The 18738-nt window shown below is 33.5% G+C and overlaps 1 protein-coding gene and 1 long non-coding RNA gene across 3 annotated transcripts; one reads left to right on the forward strand and one right to left on the reverse strand.

Moving 5' to 3' along the window:
* Positions 1 to 416: 416 nt before the first annotated feature.
* LOC110681588 lies at positions 417 to 4879 on the reverse strand. The gene is made up of 3 exons (XR_002503288.1): positions 4720 to 4879; positions 4300 to 4510; positions 417 to 666 (listed from the first exon to the last, which is right to left on the reverse strand). It is a non-coding gene; the product is annotated as an uncharacterized LOC110681588 (long non-coding RNA).
* A 43-nt stretch (positions 4880 to 4922) lies between these two features.
* Positions 4923 to 10701, forward strand: LOC110681587. Of its 2 annotated transcripts, none has more exons than XM_021857742.1 (2): positions 4923 to 5245; positions 10350 to 10701. In XM_021857742.1, the coding sequence occupies exons 1-2, from the start codon at positions 5015 to 5017 to the stop codon at positions 10593 to 10595; spliced, it is 477 nt and encodes a 158-aa protein (XP_021713434.1). In that variant the 5' UTR covers positions 4923 to 5014; the 3' UTR covers positions 10596 to 10701. The 2 variants fall into 2 exon arrangements, 1 of the variants encoding a protein (XP_021713434.1); XR_002503287.1 differs by lacking the exon at positions 4923 to 5245 and adding an exon at positions 9391 to 9468.
* The last annotated feature ends 8037 nt before the right edge of the window (positions 10702 to 18738 follow it).

The raw sequence follows: 18738 nt of genomic DNA on the forward strand, positions 1-18738 counted from the left end.
CAAAAAGTCTATTTCCAAGTTAGAAAGCATACTATTTGTAACTGGCATTAAGTTACGCCGGTTACAATAAGGGTATTATTAGTAATTGGAAAATCTTAACACCGGTTACGAATATATATATTTTTTTTTAAAAAAAATACTATTAGTAACTAGCATTAGATTACGCCAGTTACTAATAAATAAATATTTTTTTTATAAATGTTTGATTCAAATACAAGAATGGTAGTATATCCTACCAAACCAACCATCGTCAAATGGGTTACAACCTATTACAATTAAACCAATAAAACACGTACTCCGAGTACTTTCATATAACTTAAATTCACCCACAACATACAATACAAACACTCCAAATAATTCCAGATCCACAACAATACAATACAACAAAATAAACTATATTTTCCAAAAAAATCCAATTAAAACTTGAATAAAAAATCATTGATTTATAATTTAGAAATGTATCAACAATAACCAATAGGCTAAATAAAAGTATATTTATAGAAATTTGTTATATTATTTTATTAAACTAAACGTGATTAATCATAACATCGATTAATAAGATAACTAGTCTTTCAACAAAAAATTAAGTCTAAATAACTTAGCCCATTGTTCTCGAATCTCATCCAATTCTACATCGTTGTAGGCTGCAAGTTTTGCCAAATACTCCTGCAAATATAAAAAAAAAAATACGTGTCTATTATACTTTATAAAAATAAAACATCAACCAAAACTCGTATGAAGCATTTTAGCTTGCAAAAAAGAGATAAGTTCATTTTCTTGTTATGAGTCACTCCACTAGGACAAGGTTCTGCCGTTCCATCAGCCACAATCATTGAGTTCCCGCCGAACTCATCAATCAAAGCAAGACGACATTTAGTTGGGACCTACAGAGGCCAATGAAACTTACGTTGCAAAGTCTATTACAATAATATATATACAATAATATTTGTATATATGTGCACATCTTAAGATCTGCTAAATATATAAGAAAGAAATACTTCTTAATATATATATATATAAATGCACATGAAAACCAGAAAGATAAATTTAAGGAGTCAAATATGTCATAACATGCTCATTATGATAAATAAGAAAGAAATGCCAAGGAAAAAAGAAATACTTTCCAACAACTTAAGCTCTAGGTTCTCAACTGGAAGTTTGTTTGGCAAATACTCAAAAGTACAACACTACAGCTACAACTTCAGAACATATTGAAAAAGAAATGATTTGAACTTTAACAGTCAACCATAATTCATTCTATGGCGAATCCATGAAATCCATATGTATGTCATGTATCCACTCCACAATAGACATTTTTTTTAAAACATTGCTCTGAATTCAGTGAGATTATGAAACAAAACCAAGCAAGAAACAAGTGAGGGAGAAAAAATCTTACTAAGCCTAGGTGTTACAGAATTCACTCAAAAGCAGTCATACTTTACATAAATTAATCTTTGGTATATAAGGAAACAAAAAGAAAGTAGAAAAATTCAATGACAAAGGCCCCTAAGCCTTAAAATATTTAGGGGCATATCTGAAATTCAATTCTGATTTCAGTTATGATTTTCAATTTTCTGAATTCGGTTCTGAAATTCAGCTCTGAATTCATTTCTGAAATTCAATTCTGATTTCAGTTATGATTTTCAGTTCTGAAATTCAGGTTTGATTTCAGTTCTGATTTTCAATTCTGCATTCAATTTTGAAATTCAGCTCATGTGATAATAATTAAGAGTTCAATTACTCAGTCAAATGGAAGGCTTACCACTAACAAACGAGGACTCAGCTCCATTGGATTGGTTGAGGAAAATGGGGAAGGTTGAGCATCATTTACTTGCAAATAATAACCAGTTATGGTGTGGTATGAAAGCAGAAAAAATAAGATTTTACAGCTGCTGCAATGCCTACCAAATTATAACCAGCCATTTCTCTTATTTTTTAACCACAACAATAACAAGTACATTATAAACAAGCAACTAAGGGAAAATTTCATGCACAAAACAACAGAGCACTATTAGATTAGCAAACAATGGTCAAGATGCTGAAGATTAGTATATGTCAGATTGTCTAGGACATGAAATTTAAGTTGCAAAGTCTATTACAATGGAAAAAAAACATAGTGAAACACACATGAAAACCAGAAAAAAAAAATGCCAAAGCGAATCTCAGAAATCCATAATTAGAGTTTAAACTAAGGCTACAACCAGTACACTAGGTGGGAGGAGTCTTTTAAACATTTTTCTAACTTAACTCCAGCTAATCCTTTCAAGTTTTCATAATTGAACAAGTAGTGGAAGTTATCATATGCAACCTAGTAGGTCCCTATGAAGTTTGCATGGCTCACTCTTTTATGAACTGATATACGCTGAGGTCTGAGACAATAGTACAGCACTACAAACCCCATATGATCAGTTATCAGAGATGAGGTATTGACAGTACAGGGGCTTCTATTTTGGGAGTTGAGAATGGATTACGATCACTATTATACTCCACGCAGACTTCATGGGTATTATTTGTCATCTTAAAAAGACTCAACAAACATGACAAGCTGGTTTTGAGTCCTACTTAATGCTGAAGGGTGTAACTTCATAAGAGCAAGTTATGAATTCGGTTCTGATTTTTAGTTCTCGATTCAGTTTTGAATTTCAGCTTTGAATTCAGTTATGAGATTAAGCTCTGAATTCAGTTTTGAAATTTAGCTCTGATTCCAGTTGTGCAATTCAGCTCTGAATTCATTTCTAAAATTCAACTCCAAATTCACTTGTAATTTTCAATTTTGAATTCAGCTAATGTTAATCTTCATGTTGACCTATCAACATAAAAATTAAAAACTAAAGGAAGATAGTAAGATTCTAACTTATTCACCCTAAACAAACCCCATAAATTAAGGAGATAAAGAAAACATCTCCTTATGATGCAAATTCATAAACATTTGATTAGGTCCATTAGTTTGGACAATAAGAGGTTTAATGTTTTAGTCATTTGATTAAGCACAAAGCGATTATATGTTTATATGTATAAATAACCAACCAGAAGAATCAACCATAAATCATGTGATGTACTGTAATCAATTTGTCGCCCGCAACTCAACTCAACAACACGCTGTGCAACCTTCACAAAGGCCATTGCTTGACAAGAAGCAAAAATCATATAGCACTTGTAGAGTTGGATACAGATTTAAAATCATCCCATTATCTTTCACAACATATTGATTTAGTGAGGCTTATTCAATTACTAGCAACATAAACACATATCAAATATGATCAAAGTTTTTGCAAAGGATCTCACACATAATAAACATACAATTTACATGCTTCCCAAAAAAGCAAGTATCATTTAGCAATTATTGTATGTTCTTAAGACAAACTACCAACCAAGCAATAGCATTAATATTATGTAATTTGATTAGCTTTGAAACCAATTTGATATATAGATCGACTAATTGAGAAATCAAATTGCAGATAACTTACCACAATTTTCTCAGCTACTTCTCATTTTTTATGAAATTTAGCCACAGACTAACCTTTAATACCAGTCAAATTCTTCACACGCACATAAAAAGAAAGATATATTGCATGCATCATAAGCAAGATTTCATTAGCATAGAATAACCATTAATCTACTGCTATTCATTTGTAAGTAACAATGTGTATTTATATGGTTTTTATAGAGACTGCTTATGACATATTGGACGAATGTTTTTCAAAATACAATCATGAGGAATCTTTCCTCCTTGGTGTCTAATTTAGCACGGCCAGTCAGACTAATTCATTTATATAAACTCCTGTTTATAAGATTATGTCATATAAAACATCAATTAAAACATTTGTGACTATCACATGATACAAGATTATGTCATATAAAACATCAACATTTATAACAAGTTTTACAATATTATTCATTGCTGCAAGCCTATCACATGATAGCTGCATCTAATTTGACCAACCCAATCAATTTCTAAGCACCATTTTCGTTTAAAAAGTTAAACCATACCAATATAAAGTATCCATTAGATCATAACATTACCACCTAGATACGTCTGACATTTCATCTTACACTTTACTAAAAAATCTAGTTGTCGATAGTTAGGCAAGAAAAGCAATTACTTAGATAACATATACTTTCATTTAGAACAAAGGAATACAGAGTACCCGTACTAGTTCCATTGCAGACAATCTACTCCCAATGCCAGCTACATTTTAGAAGATATTTTTCTAAAGCATTCTTAGCTTTGACTTTGTTTCTATATTATTCAATCTCCAAAACAAATCATAATTACAAGGGGTACACTGAACGGCATACCTTATTTGACATCTGAGAGGAATCACCCCGCGACAACCACCCTACAATAGCCTCCCCTACAATGGCAGCAAGCCAAATAGGCCACCCAGCAGCAACCTGCGCGCTCTCCTTTTGCAGACATGCGTTTCGGAATAGTCCCACTTGCCGGATGATGATGAGGAATTACAAGCCCTAATTGCTCTCTATTGCGCTCGAAACTCTCGCCACCCAGCTGCTCAAAAGTAGATGTTCCTTAATCGCAATTTACTATGAAACCCAAGTTTGAAACTAGCAAATAATTAAACCCCTAAACTTCCATTAAATTAAATGGACAACAAAAGCACAAACCCTATTAATTTTAATTTTTATCTTATTTCTTTTTTCAAATAATCGGTCAAAATTGATTAAAATAGATAAATTAGGTGGAGAAAGAGAGCTTACCTTGATTATACTCTTCGATGATTGAGTTTTGGATGAATTTTAGAGGAGTTTGAGAGGACAGCGAAAAATTATTGAAGGTATGACGCCGTAGAAAAATTGGGGCAGGTTTGATTCGGAGGAACCGAGGAAGAGTAGGAGTAGTTTCTTTAAAAAATAGAAAAATAACACAAGTAAGTGTTGTGCAGTTATGCAGTTATGTTCGATAGCATTTGTAACTAACCTTATAAAGTCCATTGCAATTAATAAAGTCAACAAATTTTGACCTATAAAAAAGAAAACTCTAGAGAGAGAAAGTATGAGAGATAAGCTCTCAAGTCACAAAGGTCCCCCTAATTTCTTCATCCTTCCTTCTTCACAAACAATTCTTCTTTGCCTAATTTCATTTCCTCAAATTAATTTGCCTAATTTTTTGTCCTTTCCCCTTAATCAACTAGCAACTCTTCAATTCCTACAGAAAGAAGTTCTCAAATCTCACAGATGGCACCTTGAATCGCAATCTCACCGACACAACTTCGCTGATTTCCAGGTAAGTTTTCTATACCCTCTTCTAATTTTATTTTGGTTTTCAATTACCTTTTTGATCAGTAATTACCGCCTATTAATAAGCTATGTGTCAAGCTATCAGATTATTTTAAGGGAGGAGTCATATAATTTGCTCCGTGTCAATTGCAGATCTAGTTGCATGTTTACAGTAATTAATTTGTTGACTTGTGTCTTATGGTTTTTCTCTGTTTATGCTATTTCTTTATGGAGTAATATATATATTTTAGATATGTGCTTGTTCATATCATCTTCTTCTGGCCTTTTTTCTTACTCAATTTTCAATTACTTATTGTCATCAATCCCTAGCTCTCAATCCACCTATGTCGATCGTGTCATGAGATTTTTGTCTTCCAGTCACACTATTGGCTCCAAATTACCAGAGAGTGGAATTCTTCCTGTCCTTGGTAATGATTTTGGAAATAACCCCTCTACCACTATCCCGTCATCCTCCTCTATGGAATTCTTCGTATGCTGTAACTTTTGCTTGCAGGGAATTGTTTTTGTAGTTTATGGTCCCTTTGTAGTACATGTAATCATGTTTCTTTTAGGGAATTCCATAAACTGTACTAAGATGCTATCTTATGATCTAAGTAGCTTTTTGTGTATTTCTTGTACATATTGGCTTTGGTTTATAAATTTGACATATTTCTTTAGATTTTATCCTTTGGGCTATTTTTATACTCCATATTTCTTTGTTGTACTTTATACTAGCTTATATCTTTGTGGTGGTTTTTCTTTAAGTCTATGTTTTTATGATAACTTTACATACTTCTTGCACATTATTGCATATGAAGTTCTCTTTGATCAGTTTATTAAGATGTCAAATCTTATGGTTGTATCTAGTAATCTCATTATAGTGCTATTCTTGCATTCTACTCAGAAATTATTTATCTTTCATATGAATTGTGTATTAATGGTATACCTTTGTCACATACATATTTATACTACTATTGTCATCATAAAAAGTGAGTATTACGCTAATCCTACTCTATTGGGAATGGCAATATGCCTTGCCCGCATCGTTCGATGCTTGCTCGGACAATTATTGTCCCCGAAAATCTATCTAAATTTGATGCTCAATTATTGTCCTACTATTATTCCGATGAGAATTATTTTGCATACAAGCTTCTGTACAATTATTTTTTCCAGAATATTTGGTTTGTATGTATGGCCTTCTCTTACAAAATTGATAGAATGAAGATTATAATTTTGAATATAAGGGGCGCTAAAAGATCCCAAGCCATCAGTGAATTGATTTATTTGCGGAAAAAAATAAATCCTGACATTTTATTTGTAATTGAAACAATGGTCTCACTTTCTATTTTACTAGCAATCGATTGTCTAAAACTTTAGGCTATGAAAATGTCAAATTTGTAGATCCTATTGGCCATTGCGGTGGTATGTGGATTTGTTGGAATCAATCTCACATTGATGTTCAAATTGTATCTCTTCAACACAGGATTGCACATTTGTTTGTGACAGATAAAAAGACTAATACATGCTTTTCTCTTTTTGGTCTTTATGCCCCTGATCAAGAAGGGGAAAAATTGGAATTTTGGAACAATTTTAGCTCACTAATTCGTAATAATTGTTCTTTCCCTTGGTGTATTATCGGAGATTTTAATGAATTATTATGTATGGCTGATAAAAGAGGAGGTTCTTTTCCTACCTTAAATCGATGTTTGAAATTACAACGTTTTGCTCACTTACATAATGCAATAGATATTTCTCCTAGAGGAATAGCCTTCTCATGGAAAAAACAAATAAATAATCATATTATCTATGAACTTTTAGATAGATGTTTAGTAAGTACTTCGTGGTTACAAAATTACCCGTATGCAACTTTATCTTACGAATATTTCTCTTGTTCAGATCATAGCCCTATTTGCCTATATGTGGACAATTCTAGTACACATCAGCTATCTTCTTTTCGTTTCAAAAATGCTTGGACATTGGACCCTGAGGCCAAGAATTTGACTATTAAGAATTGGAAACAAAAATATTCAGGATCTCGTTTTTACTGTATTATGCAGAAATAATCACGGCTAAAAATTGATTTAAAACATTGGAATTTCCATAAGTATGGGAACATTAAAAATAAATTGACTATTAACCAAGAAAAATTACAAAATGTGGAACTACAACTTCAACAATTTCCCGGAAATCATCATATTGAACAACATCTAAATCGTCTAATTAAACAACGTGAAAAACTACTCCTTTTTGGCCAAAAATACTGGGGTAAATATGCTAGAAAAAATTGGTTAACACAAGGTGATCGAAATACAAGATTTTTTCACGAAACAATGAAAATAAGAAAAAGAAAAACTCAAATTTTCAGGCTATGTAAGGAACTTGATCAATGGGTTGAGGACCCAGTAGATATTACTCGTTTATTTTTTAAGGAATTTTCAAATAGATTCAACTCAGATCATACATGCTCTCGTAATATTTCCATTCCTTGGATACAACCATGTATTACTAGTGAATACAATCTAACCTTGACACAACCTTTTTTAGATGAAGAAATCAAACAAGTCGTCTTCGATATGTCTCCGTATAAAGCTCCGGATTCAGATGGTTTTGGGCCTAAATTTTTCCAATATTATTGGCCTATCATTGGAATGGATATTTGTAAAGCAATAAAAGGTTTTTTCATAATGGTATTTTATTAAGACAACTTAATCATATGATTATTACTCTAATTCCAAAAACCGACAATCCAAATAAGGCACATCAATTTCGCCCTATTAGTCTTTGTACTACAATTTATAAAGCAATAGTTAAACTTCTAGTAAATAGAATTAAACCATTCTTAAAGAAAGTTATAGGACCATATCAAAATGCTTTTGCCCCGGAAAGAGCAATCCAAGATAACGTTTTGTTAGTCCAAGAAATCTTAAATATGTTTAATAAGTCCAAAAATAAGTCAGGATGGTTAGCCTTGAAATTAGATATGGAAAAAGCCTATGATCGGGTTGAATGGGATTTCCTATGGGCTACTTTAAAAGCTTTTGGTTTTAATGAAACTTTGATTACATGGATTAAGTCTTGTGTTACTATGGTTTCTTACTCGATTTCTCTAAATAACAACTCTACAGAACTAATCACTCCTACTCGAGGCCTACGTCAGGGGGATCCTTTGTCCCCAGTTCTCTTTGTTATTTGTATGGAAGTTATTGCTCGAAAATTACTTCATCAATCATTAGATAAATCTTCTGGCATTGGTCTCAAAGTTACCCCATCTGCTCCGATCATCCCTTGTTTACTGTTTGCAGACGATAGTTTATTATTTTGTCAGGCCAAATCTAGAGTTTGTGCTACTCTTAGGGATATCCTTAATGAATTTTCTTTAATGTCCGGCCAATTGATCAATTTCCATTAAGTCATCTATCGTCTTTTCAAAGCTAGTAAATAACTCTAGAAAAGTTAATTTAGCAAGTTATTTCAATATGACTCCTAAATCATTCCTTGGTCGTTATTTAGGGGTCCTTTTTAATTCATCGTCTTTTACTAAGCAGAATTTTCATCACCTTTTAGCAAAAGCAGAAAACAAATTGAATAACTGGTCTGTCAACTCAGTTTCTAAGGCAGGTAAAACTGTTTTAATTCAAAGTCATTTGGAAGCTCTTCCTTCTTATGCTATGACTACTGCGTGTCTTCCTAAAACAATCACTAAATCTTTGGATCAAATTAACCGTAATTTCTTTTGGAAACAATCTCCGGATAAGAATGGCCTCCCCATGATTTCTTGGGACAAAATTTGTCAACCCAAAAGTCAAGGAGGTTTAGGTTTAAGGAAAACAGAAGCAATCAACTCTGCTCTCCTTGCCAAATTAGGTTGGAAAATAATCTCGGATCATAATAATTTATGGGTTCGTAGTATTCGGGCTAAATATTTAAAACATAGCTCTTTTTTTTAATGTAAACCCCACGCTAAGGACTCCTGGATTTGGAGAAAAATTTTACAAGTTCGCCCTCTTCTTCTTAAGGGGCTGAGATGGAAAGTTGGTTTGGGCTCTAATATTCTTTTTTGGCTAGATAATTGGTGTTCTTCTACGAATTTAATTACTTTATTAGATTTAAATATTTCTGATATTCAAAATCTTGACCTTACAGTTAATCACTTTATTACTGAAGATCATTCTTGGGATATTGCAGCTCTATCTTTAGTGGTACCTCCTTACATAGTTCAGACCATTAAAGGTATTCCTTTGCCAATTAATGATACTTTTGATGAACCCTGTTGGGGTTTTTCTGGTAATGGAGAGTTTACGGTAAAGTCAGCAACCTGGTTAGCTCATAACTTTAATTCTCCTGCAAAATGGGAATTTTCTTGGATTTGGAAACTTGATATTGCTCCAAAACTAAAGATATTTATTTGGCAACTGCTACTTAATAGTCTTCCAACTAGAAATAATTTGATTTACCGTAATATTAATGTCCCTCATACTTGCCCCTTTTGTAATTCACATGCTGAAACACAGGATCATCTGTTTATAAATTGTCCATTTATTAGACAGTACTGGGATGCAGATATCGTTAGTCATTGGATGGGAACTCAAGTTAATACCCCGAATCTCCTTACTCTTTTTTGGGACATTCGTCATAATGTTAACCTTCCTGTAAAAAAAATTATTGTTTCTTTATGGAGTATATGGAAAGGTCGTAATGCTCTTATTTTTACTCATATCCCCTCTACTATTATGAGTATTTATTCTAAAGCTTACAAAACATTTACAGAATGGAATATTCGTTCTCATCTTGATTCTTGTAATGACATTGTTCCCAAGACCCATTCTCCTCTTTACCATAAAACCATCTAAGTAGCTTGGTCCCCCCCTGCCCCTGGTGTTTTCAAAATTAATTTTGATGGTTCTGTTTGTAATAACTTTGGGTCAGCCGGAGTTGTTATTAGAGATTATACAGGAAATGATGTTGTTAGTCGTGCTTATAATCTTGGTACCTCGACTCCTATTATTGCAGAAGCTACAGCTCTGTGTAACAGTCTTCTCTTAGCTATTGAACATAATATACGAAATTTTTTTATTGAAGGTGATAACCTTTTAATTATAAATATTTTGCAGGATAAAGCACGCTGTCCTTGGAAAATTCAATTGCTAATGAATGACGTTAAGAAGTTGTTGGCTCACTTCGAGGTTGTTGCTTCTTGCCATGTGTATCGAGAAGCTAATCGTGCAGCAGATTATGTTGCAACTATAGGTCATCAAATTTCAGGCTATGTAAACATTGACCCTAATGTAGATGCTAATTTTTCTTATTTTATTTCTTTAGATAAGTTAGGGTATAGTCTTGAGAGAAGACTTACCTAACTTTTGTATTTTTCTTATCAAAAAAAAATAAATAAATAAAAACAAATTTTGACCTACTATTTGTAACTAGCCTTTTTATGTCCGTTAATAATGGTTGGTCTGTCTATTTTTGAACTACTTATTGTAACTAACCTTAGATATGTCAGTTATTAATGCTAATTTATTTGTAACTCGCACTAACAATGTCAGTTATGAATACCCTTATAGTAACTAACATAGCTTATGCCAGTTACAAATAGAGCGTTACAAATAGCATTTTTTCTACTAGTGTTTGGCATTGGGAGTGAAGAAATTACGAATATTCGGGGACTCTTCATTGATCATCAACCAGATTTCTAAAAGATGGAAAGTAAGGAGCAAAAGTCTAGCCCCTTACCAAACTTATTTGGAAACTCTCACCAATTAGTTAGAAAAGGTAGAATACACATATCTACCTAGAGAGGAAAATCAATTTGCCGATGCCTTGGCAAGACTAGCCTCAATGGTTAGGATTCCTACGGAAATCGAGCAAATGTCTCTAACTATAGAGAAAAGGCACAAACAGGCTTATATTCAAGCTATAGAAGATGATGAAGTGATCCAATATGAAGAAGAAGAAGAAGAAGAAGAACCGTGGTACACAGATATACTTAACTATGTCACCAAAGGAGAATACCCTCCTCATGCCGACAAAAGAGCAAAACGAGCATTAAGACTTTTGGCTTCCCAATACGTACTCATAGACAACGAGTTACATAAAAGGGTACCTAAGGGTCGAACTCTCTTATGTGTAGGGAAAAATGATGCTCAAAGAGCTATGAGGATAGTCCACGAAGGCATTTGTGGAACCCATGTTAATGGCAAAATTCTAATCCAGAAGATAATGCGAGAAGGATACTATTGGACTACCATGAATAGGGATTGTCATCAATATGTGAAGAGATGCCCTAAATGCCAAATCTACGCCAATTTACAACATGTTCCTCCATCTCTACTCTACACCTACACTTCACCATGGCCATTCTCTATATGGGGAATTGACATTATTGGTAAAATTACTCCTCCAGGAATAGGAGGTTGATGGGTGTCATAAATGGCACCCATTTGATGAGAATTTAGGTTGATTTCATCCTCTTTTCATAGCTTTCTTGCTCAATAAATTCTTAGTTTTATGCTTTGTTGCTTAGTTTTACCTTTCCACTCTTATTTTGTAGCTTTTGTGCATTTCGTTGGTTTTTTAGTATTTTCTCCTTTATTTGATCTATTTCTGTGATTGTAGGTATTGTACGAGGTTCGGTTCTTGATATTGGTGAATTATTAAGGTGGAGGAAGCTTTTGGAGCAAGCTCATGGCAATTGGAAAGCTCAAGATGCAAGGAAGTGGAAATTCCAAGTCTTAGCTCTTGCGCTCTCATGCCGTGCTACCATGAAGAAGTGGTGTACCCACTAATCAAGAGCACTAGCTACTGCCACTCCTAGTGTTCATCATCATCATAGTCGTGCAACCTTAGCGAACGCACGAAGCCGCGAGAATTTCTAAGAAACCCATAGAAGCGCGGGCGCGCAGAGCTCGGGTGCGGGCGCACCACAAGGTGGAGCGGGTGCACCACCCTTTGGCGCGGGCGCACCACTGGGTGGCGCGGGCGCGCCTCCCTGGGAATTTGTTGCTCGATTTTTGGTGTTTTCTCGCCTCTATAAATATCTTTGTAACCCGATTTTTGGGGCAAGTTTAGAACAAGTTTTTCATATTAGATTTTGATCACATTCTTAGCTTAGTTGAGAGCTTCTCTCTCTAGTTTTAGGAGTAGATTTTAGAGAGAGAAAGTGAGGAATTTCAATGGTGATTGAGAGATTGAATATTCAATGATGACAATTGTATTGGAGATCTTCTCTATTATCAATGAGAATTTCTAAACTCTATCTCATTTATTGTTTTGTTTAATATTCATGTTTGTTTGATTTGTTTTGATTGGATTTTGATCTTGATCTTTGATTAGAGTAATTGTTCTTCTTTGAGTGTTTATTCTTGTTTTCTATAGTTGTTTATTGATTTGATGATGTTGCTAGAGAAGTTTGCTTGCTAGGGTGATGGTGAAGCTTATATGATGTGATGGATTGTTGTAAATTGGGGAATAATTGATGGAGTTGATGATGTGATTAAATTGGTTGATTGATTATGTGCATGTGTGTGTTTGATTTAGGCTTGATCCCCTAGTTATTCACACTAGATTGCATTGTAGGTTCACATTGATATGGACCATTGATTTGTGGCTTGCATTTAATGATTGAGGTGTCTTGTGACGTTCCTAGCTAGAGTTTATCGTAGTTGACGCTAGTTAGACCTCTAGGAAAATAGCTTGATATGCTCTTTTGGTTGCATGATTGGTTTTCCCTCGCATCACTCGACTTAGTCAACTTCCTATCCCAATTTGCTATGTTCATTGCTATTATATGTGAATCCTAATCCCTAGCACTTTATTTGTTCGGTTTCTTGTTTAAGTAGTTGTTAGTGTCACCTTTTATCCTTAGACTTCGACCTAGCTTAGGCACATAATTGAAAGCACTTAGACATTACCGTTCCTTTGGGTTCGACCCTTGACTTACCTCTATACTTGTATTTAGGTTAGTTAAGTGTTAATAAATTTTGTTTGGCTTAGGGAGGATTAGTCCAACGACCTAGTTCCAATACGTCAGAGGTCATGAATACATCCTAGTAGCAATTGATTACTTCACAAAGTGGGTCGAAGCACAATCATATGCTAAACTCACTGCAAAACATGTAGTACTCTTTATCGAAAGGAATATTATCTGTCGATATGGAGTCCCACATGAAATGATAAGTGACAATGGAACTCACTTTCAAGCTGAGTGTGAAGAATTGTTACAAAAATATGGCATTCAACACCATCATTCTTCTCCTTATAGACCTCAAGCAAACGGAGCAGTTGAAGCAGCTAATAAAAATCTAAAGACTATCATCGAGAAAATGACAGAAAATTACAAGGATTGGCCTGACAAACTCCATTTCGCACTTTGGGTTATCGCACATCAATTCGCACGTCAACATGAAATACGTCATTTTCCTTGGTTTATGGAATGGATGTTGTACAACCTGTAGAGCTAGAGATACAATCTCTGCGCAATACACTAGAAAGTCAACTCGATGAAGTTGAATGGACTAGGGCGAGATATGAAGAGCTAATTAGCTCTACATCATACTCAATGCTATCAAACTCGTATTGTAATCCCCCATATTTTAAAATATATTATAAATGAAATTATATATTATTTATAATATTTATTTGTATTTTTCCGGAATTTAATTTCAAAAGTTTCAAATTATTTTTGGGGTTGATAAACGATTTTATTACAAAGAACTTTTTATGAACCTTCCTTCTATAATTTATGTCCAACAAACAAACCAAACCCAGTTTACTTTCTTAATTGACCCATTAATTTAATGAGGTCCAATATCCCTACTTACCCTACTACCCTCTCTCCTATAAATACCCCATACATCCCCAAAAATTTCCCCACACAAAGGTTAGTCTTATTTTCTTTCTCCTTTGTTTTATTAATTTGTGTAATTATAATTATTGATTATGAGTTTTGATTTTATTGTTTGAAATTAATTTAATTAGTATCAAATTTTATTTTGATGATTAAACTTTATAATTTCAGATTTTATAAATGTTATAATTTTCAGATTTTGTAAATTTAATAACCTAGGGTTTTTAATCATTGAAAATCATGATTTTAGGGTTTTTATGAATAATCGATTTAGGGCTTTTATATTAATGATGTTTTGAAATTTTGGTGATTATACTACTAATTAGTTTAACTTAATTCCAGATTATTTTGAACACGTAAATTCGTGTTTTAATGTTTAGGTTTTGGTTCGTTAATATTAATCCCGTTTTAATCCCGATCAGATTCTGAACTCATCCTATTTTGACAAAAAAGTAGTGTTTTCCATGTGGAAACAATGTTTTAAGAAAGACGTACTACCGTTGGTAGTAAGCACCACCCTCTCGTGGCCAAATTCAGCCTCTAAATATGATTTTCGGGCAGTTTTTGATTTTTAACGAAGTTTTTTTTATGCTTAATGTTTATGATTAGTTTTGGGTTTTGATTTTATAGTATAAAGTTTATATTTTTAGTATTAAAATTATGTTTTTATGTTTTAAACTAATAATTTCAGATTATAATTGTTGTTATAATTTTCAGATTTTATAATTTTAAAAACCTAGGGTTTCAATTTATTTAAATTGGGATTTTAGGGTTCTTCTGACTAATTAAATTGGGGCTTTTGTTCCTATTGTATTTCTAATGCATAATTAACCATAAAAACATGTTGTTAATGAAGTTTTAAGGAGTTTTAATCTAAATTATATTGCTGGAAATTTGGTTAAGTATTAATTTATTATTGTTGCTTGTTTTCTAGGAAGTGATTATTTCTTAGGAGACTTTTAAGTGATTAAAAGTGGCACAAAGGATTTTTTATACGAGGTACGTACATGTCTACTTCGTTGTAATTAGTATCATGTTTAGGTACCAAAAAAAAAAGAACTTAGTTTCATGATTAGAGAACACTTGGATGAAAATTGTTTGGTTATACATTTAATTAATTCATGTGCTTATGTTTATGAGACATGTTTTGGTGAATTGATTATGTTTGTATGGAATTATGTATGCAAACATGTTGAATTATATTGGATTAATTGTTTGTATGGAATGTTGATACAGGCATATTTTATTGGATCGGTTTGTTAACCACATTTGGATTATTAAAGGATTGAAATTGAATGGTTTAAGTGGAGTGAATTTATTAATTATTCCACAAGGTTGTTATTTATTTTATTTTATTACTCAATCATGAATTGTTAGTATGTTGAGTAAAGGTGGATTAAGCCGAAATGGCTAGGTGAGTTGACTATGTTCAACAATTTGGATAATTTGGAAGTTTAATGGAATTAAAGGTCAATTTGTGATGTGATCACCATTGTCCTAAATAAGATTAAAAGTGAATTGATGTATGATTGTTATGTATGGTCTTCTTGAATGAGTCGGCTATTAATTAAAATTGTAATCACGTAAAGTGAAACATGGATGAGCAATAAAACTCTGGAAAGCGTGCACTTCTAGAGTATTGACAATTATGGGTTGGGGTACACGGTGGTAGCCCGTGGCTTTTCGAGGCTTGTTTGATCAACATGTCCTCTTCTCTTTTGGTATTTACATTTTTATTTTATAATGAAAGTTAGATGGGATCCTAGACTAACTTTGTGAGAATGGAGTCGCGCCCATTCTTGCATCGCGCTAAACTTTTATTTTAAATGGTCATTTGGGACCAAAATGATTTGGTGGATTGGACAACCTCGTCTATTGCTTACTCCAACTAAATTAATTAAATTAAATATAAAGAGTCAAGTGTTTGGAATTGATTAGCAAGTATGTTGAGTCGATTGAATTGTTTAAGTGTGGAGTCTTGATTAATGAATTTATGTTGTATGTTTATTTACTTTAATTAGTTGAGCATGCTAGGCTTGGTACGTTGTAGCTTGTATGTACTCAGCTTTGCTGATTGCGTGCTTTTGTGTGTTTTCTTTTGGTCATGGCCTTCGCCTTTCAATGACCCTGTGATGATCCAATTATTACACTTGTATTATTGGGGAGCAGTATTGCACAGGTTATCTTGATGATGTGAAGTTCGGGGATTTGACATACGCATTGTCAAGGGATTGGTGTGATTGAGAGTATTCGTTCTTTGTGTTGAACTTATTTATGTTTTATTATTTTAATTATGTTTTGGGATTTTGGAATATTGATTTGGTTTTAATAAAGGCCTTTATGGTTCCAATTTGTAAGCTTTGACTTATTGGTTTTCTAAATTATATTATTTTAAGATTTAAGTTGGATTTCCGCTGCAATACTTTGATGAAGCCTTAACGTTTTAACACGTGGCGGTAACATGACAATGGTTCTCCTCTATTTTTATTTAAAGTAAGTGGTTTGGAAAAGGGAGAATTATTGGGGTGTTGCACGTATGGCTAGACATTTTAATAAGAAGGTCAAGACAAGGAACATCAAAGTAGGAGACTTGGTGTTAAAAGCATTAAGGAAAAATGTTATGGATCCAAGGGGCAAATTTAGGCCTAATTTGACCGGACCCTATATTGTCAAAACAATCCTATCAGGAGGTGCAGTAAAATTAACTGATATGGATGGCAATGAGTTCTCGAACATGACAAATCTTGACCAACTTAAAAAGTACTACCCATAATTACTTGAGTAGGATACTCAAGAGAGCTACGTTTGGCCTAATTCCTAAGGAAAGGATACGTAGGCAACCCTTTACGGGTGCGGCCACCGCAAAACTCGCATCCCAGATATAAAAAGAAATTCGACAGAAATTCGACGAAACATCGGCGTCGTAGAAAAAGCTTTGTCGCCGGCCGATGACAGTAGCGCCAGACAACAGCGTCTGTCGTCAGACGCCAGACGGCCGCAGTCGGCGCCAGTCGTAAAGAAGTAGCGCCACTCTTCTGGGAGTACCTTGGCATATTTCGGTGTTTTTCGGAAAATTTCTGACTTCCGTACTCGAAAAAAAATTCTGGAAAATTAAAATTTCTGTTTTCATTGCTTTAATAAATTAAATTTAAAGGAGATGATTAAAAGTTGAAATTTCATTAATAAAATAAACTAAAAATTACATTATTGATGGAATTTAAATAAAGCTTAATAAAACAAATTAACTTTAAATATAAAACTAAGTTTAATAAATTGAAAGTTAAGCAATGCTTCAATCTTTTTTCTCTTTCTTTGCTCTCTTCCAATTCTTATTTGCACCCTCTTCATCGTCCATGGCTTTAGCTAGTAGGCATCCTTTAGACGACCTACATTCAATTTTGGAGTAAATAGTTTCTCCCTTAGCTAGGACTCCATGTTTCTTTTCTACCCAAGCCTTCTTCTCTGAAGTGTCAGCTTTTCTTTTCCCTTTATCCTTTGTAGAGCTCTTCTTCTCAGGCATATCGTAGGTGTTTTGAATTCAACCTTTTCACCCAAGTGTTCCTTAACAAGAATTATCTTGTCACCTAGACGACTCTTCACATCAGTTTTACTCTAATTTTTCTTCATGTCTTTTGAAGGTTTCTTGAGAAGCCACCTCTTCACATCATAGGGAAAGGAAGGAGGAACCTTTTGGGTAATCACTTCCCATAAAGGTCTAGCGCTCCAATATGCATCAAAATTTTCTACTTCTTGAGAAACAGGGAATTCATAGGGACGACGAAGATCCCCAGAAGGAATTGTTTGAAGTAGGTCGTACTGTCTTGTCACCTTGCAAGGATAATAAAAAGTCATCTTGGTTAAGCTTGGAAGACGACAGAAAGGTTGCTTGTTGACACCAACCATCTTCTCTATTCTCCACCAAGGGATGATCCACTTGATAGCAAAGTTACAAGAGGCAAAGACGTTTTTCCATTCATGGCGCCCCATCTTAGAGAAGCGTTTCTTTCTCCTCACAGCAATTTGGAGTATATTTTTCAACATTTTCGAGAGGACTAATTAATTCTAACCTCTCCATTAGCTACATCTGCAAAAAAATTCAATGAAAAAAATTAATATTACTATACAAAAATATTTTTTTGATTTCTGTAATTAAAAATATTATTTTTCTACCTGAAATAAAATTGGAGAGCCCCGAAAAGGTGCTTTTGGATTTCTCTTCAATTCGTCAAGACTAAACATAGTCTCTCCAACAATTAATGGCATTGGATTTCTTCCAGATTCAATTTGCTCCAAAACAGTTGATATGATTGCTTGACCTTCATTAGTTCTACCACTAGTGAGAAGATATTGGTTAAGCATGCAAAAGAGAAAAACCCTTCTTCTATAAACATGAAAAGATTAAGAATAAGGTCTATCAAAGTAATGGCGTACAAATTCTTTCAAATTAACTATGCTACCATCTACAATATTTGTTATATCTTTGTCTCTTAAATTAAAGAAGCGCTCAAAATCTTTATAATAATATTCATTTATTCTAGGGATTACTGCAAGATCTAATGCAGGGAAGCCTAAGATAGCACCGAATTCTTCCGGTAAAGGGCTAATTTCATCACACCCTAGTCTAAAACAATGAGTATCCATATCCCAATATTCTA

This window comes from Chenopodium quinoa, unplaced genomic scaffold, assembly GCF_001683475.1.
Source record: "Chenopodium quinoa cultivar QQ74 unplaced genomic scaffold, ASM168347v1, whole genome shotgun sequence".
In the NCBI taxonomy this organism is placed as follows: Eukaryota; Viridiplantae; Streptophyta; class Magnoliopsida; order Caryophyllales; family Amaranthaceae; genus Chenopodium; species Chenopodium quinoa.

Excerpts from the sequence above, each read along its gene's own strand:
- LOC110681587 (XM_021857742.1), top strand. The coding sequence starts at position 5,015 with ATGAGAGATAAGCTCTCAAGTCACAAAGGTCCCCCTAATTTCTTCATC. Across the intron at positions 5,246-10,349 it reads ACAACTTCGCTGATTTCCAG|GATAAAGCACGCTGTCCTTG; the intron begins GTAAGTTTTCTA and ends AATATTTTGCAG.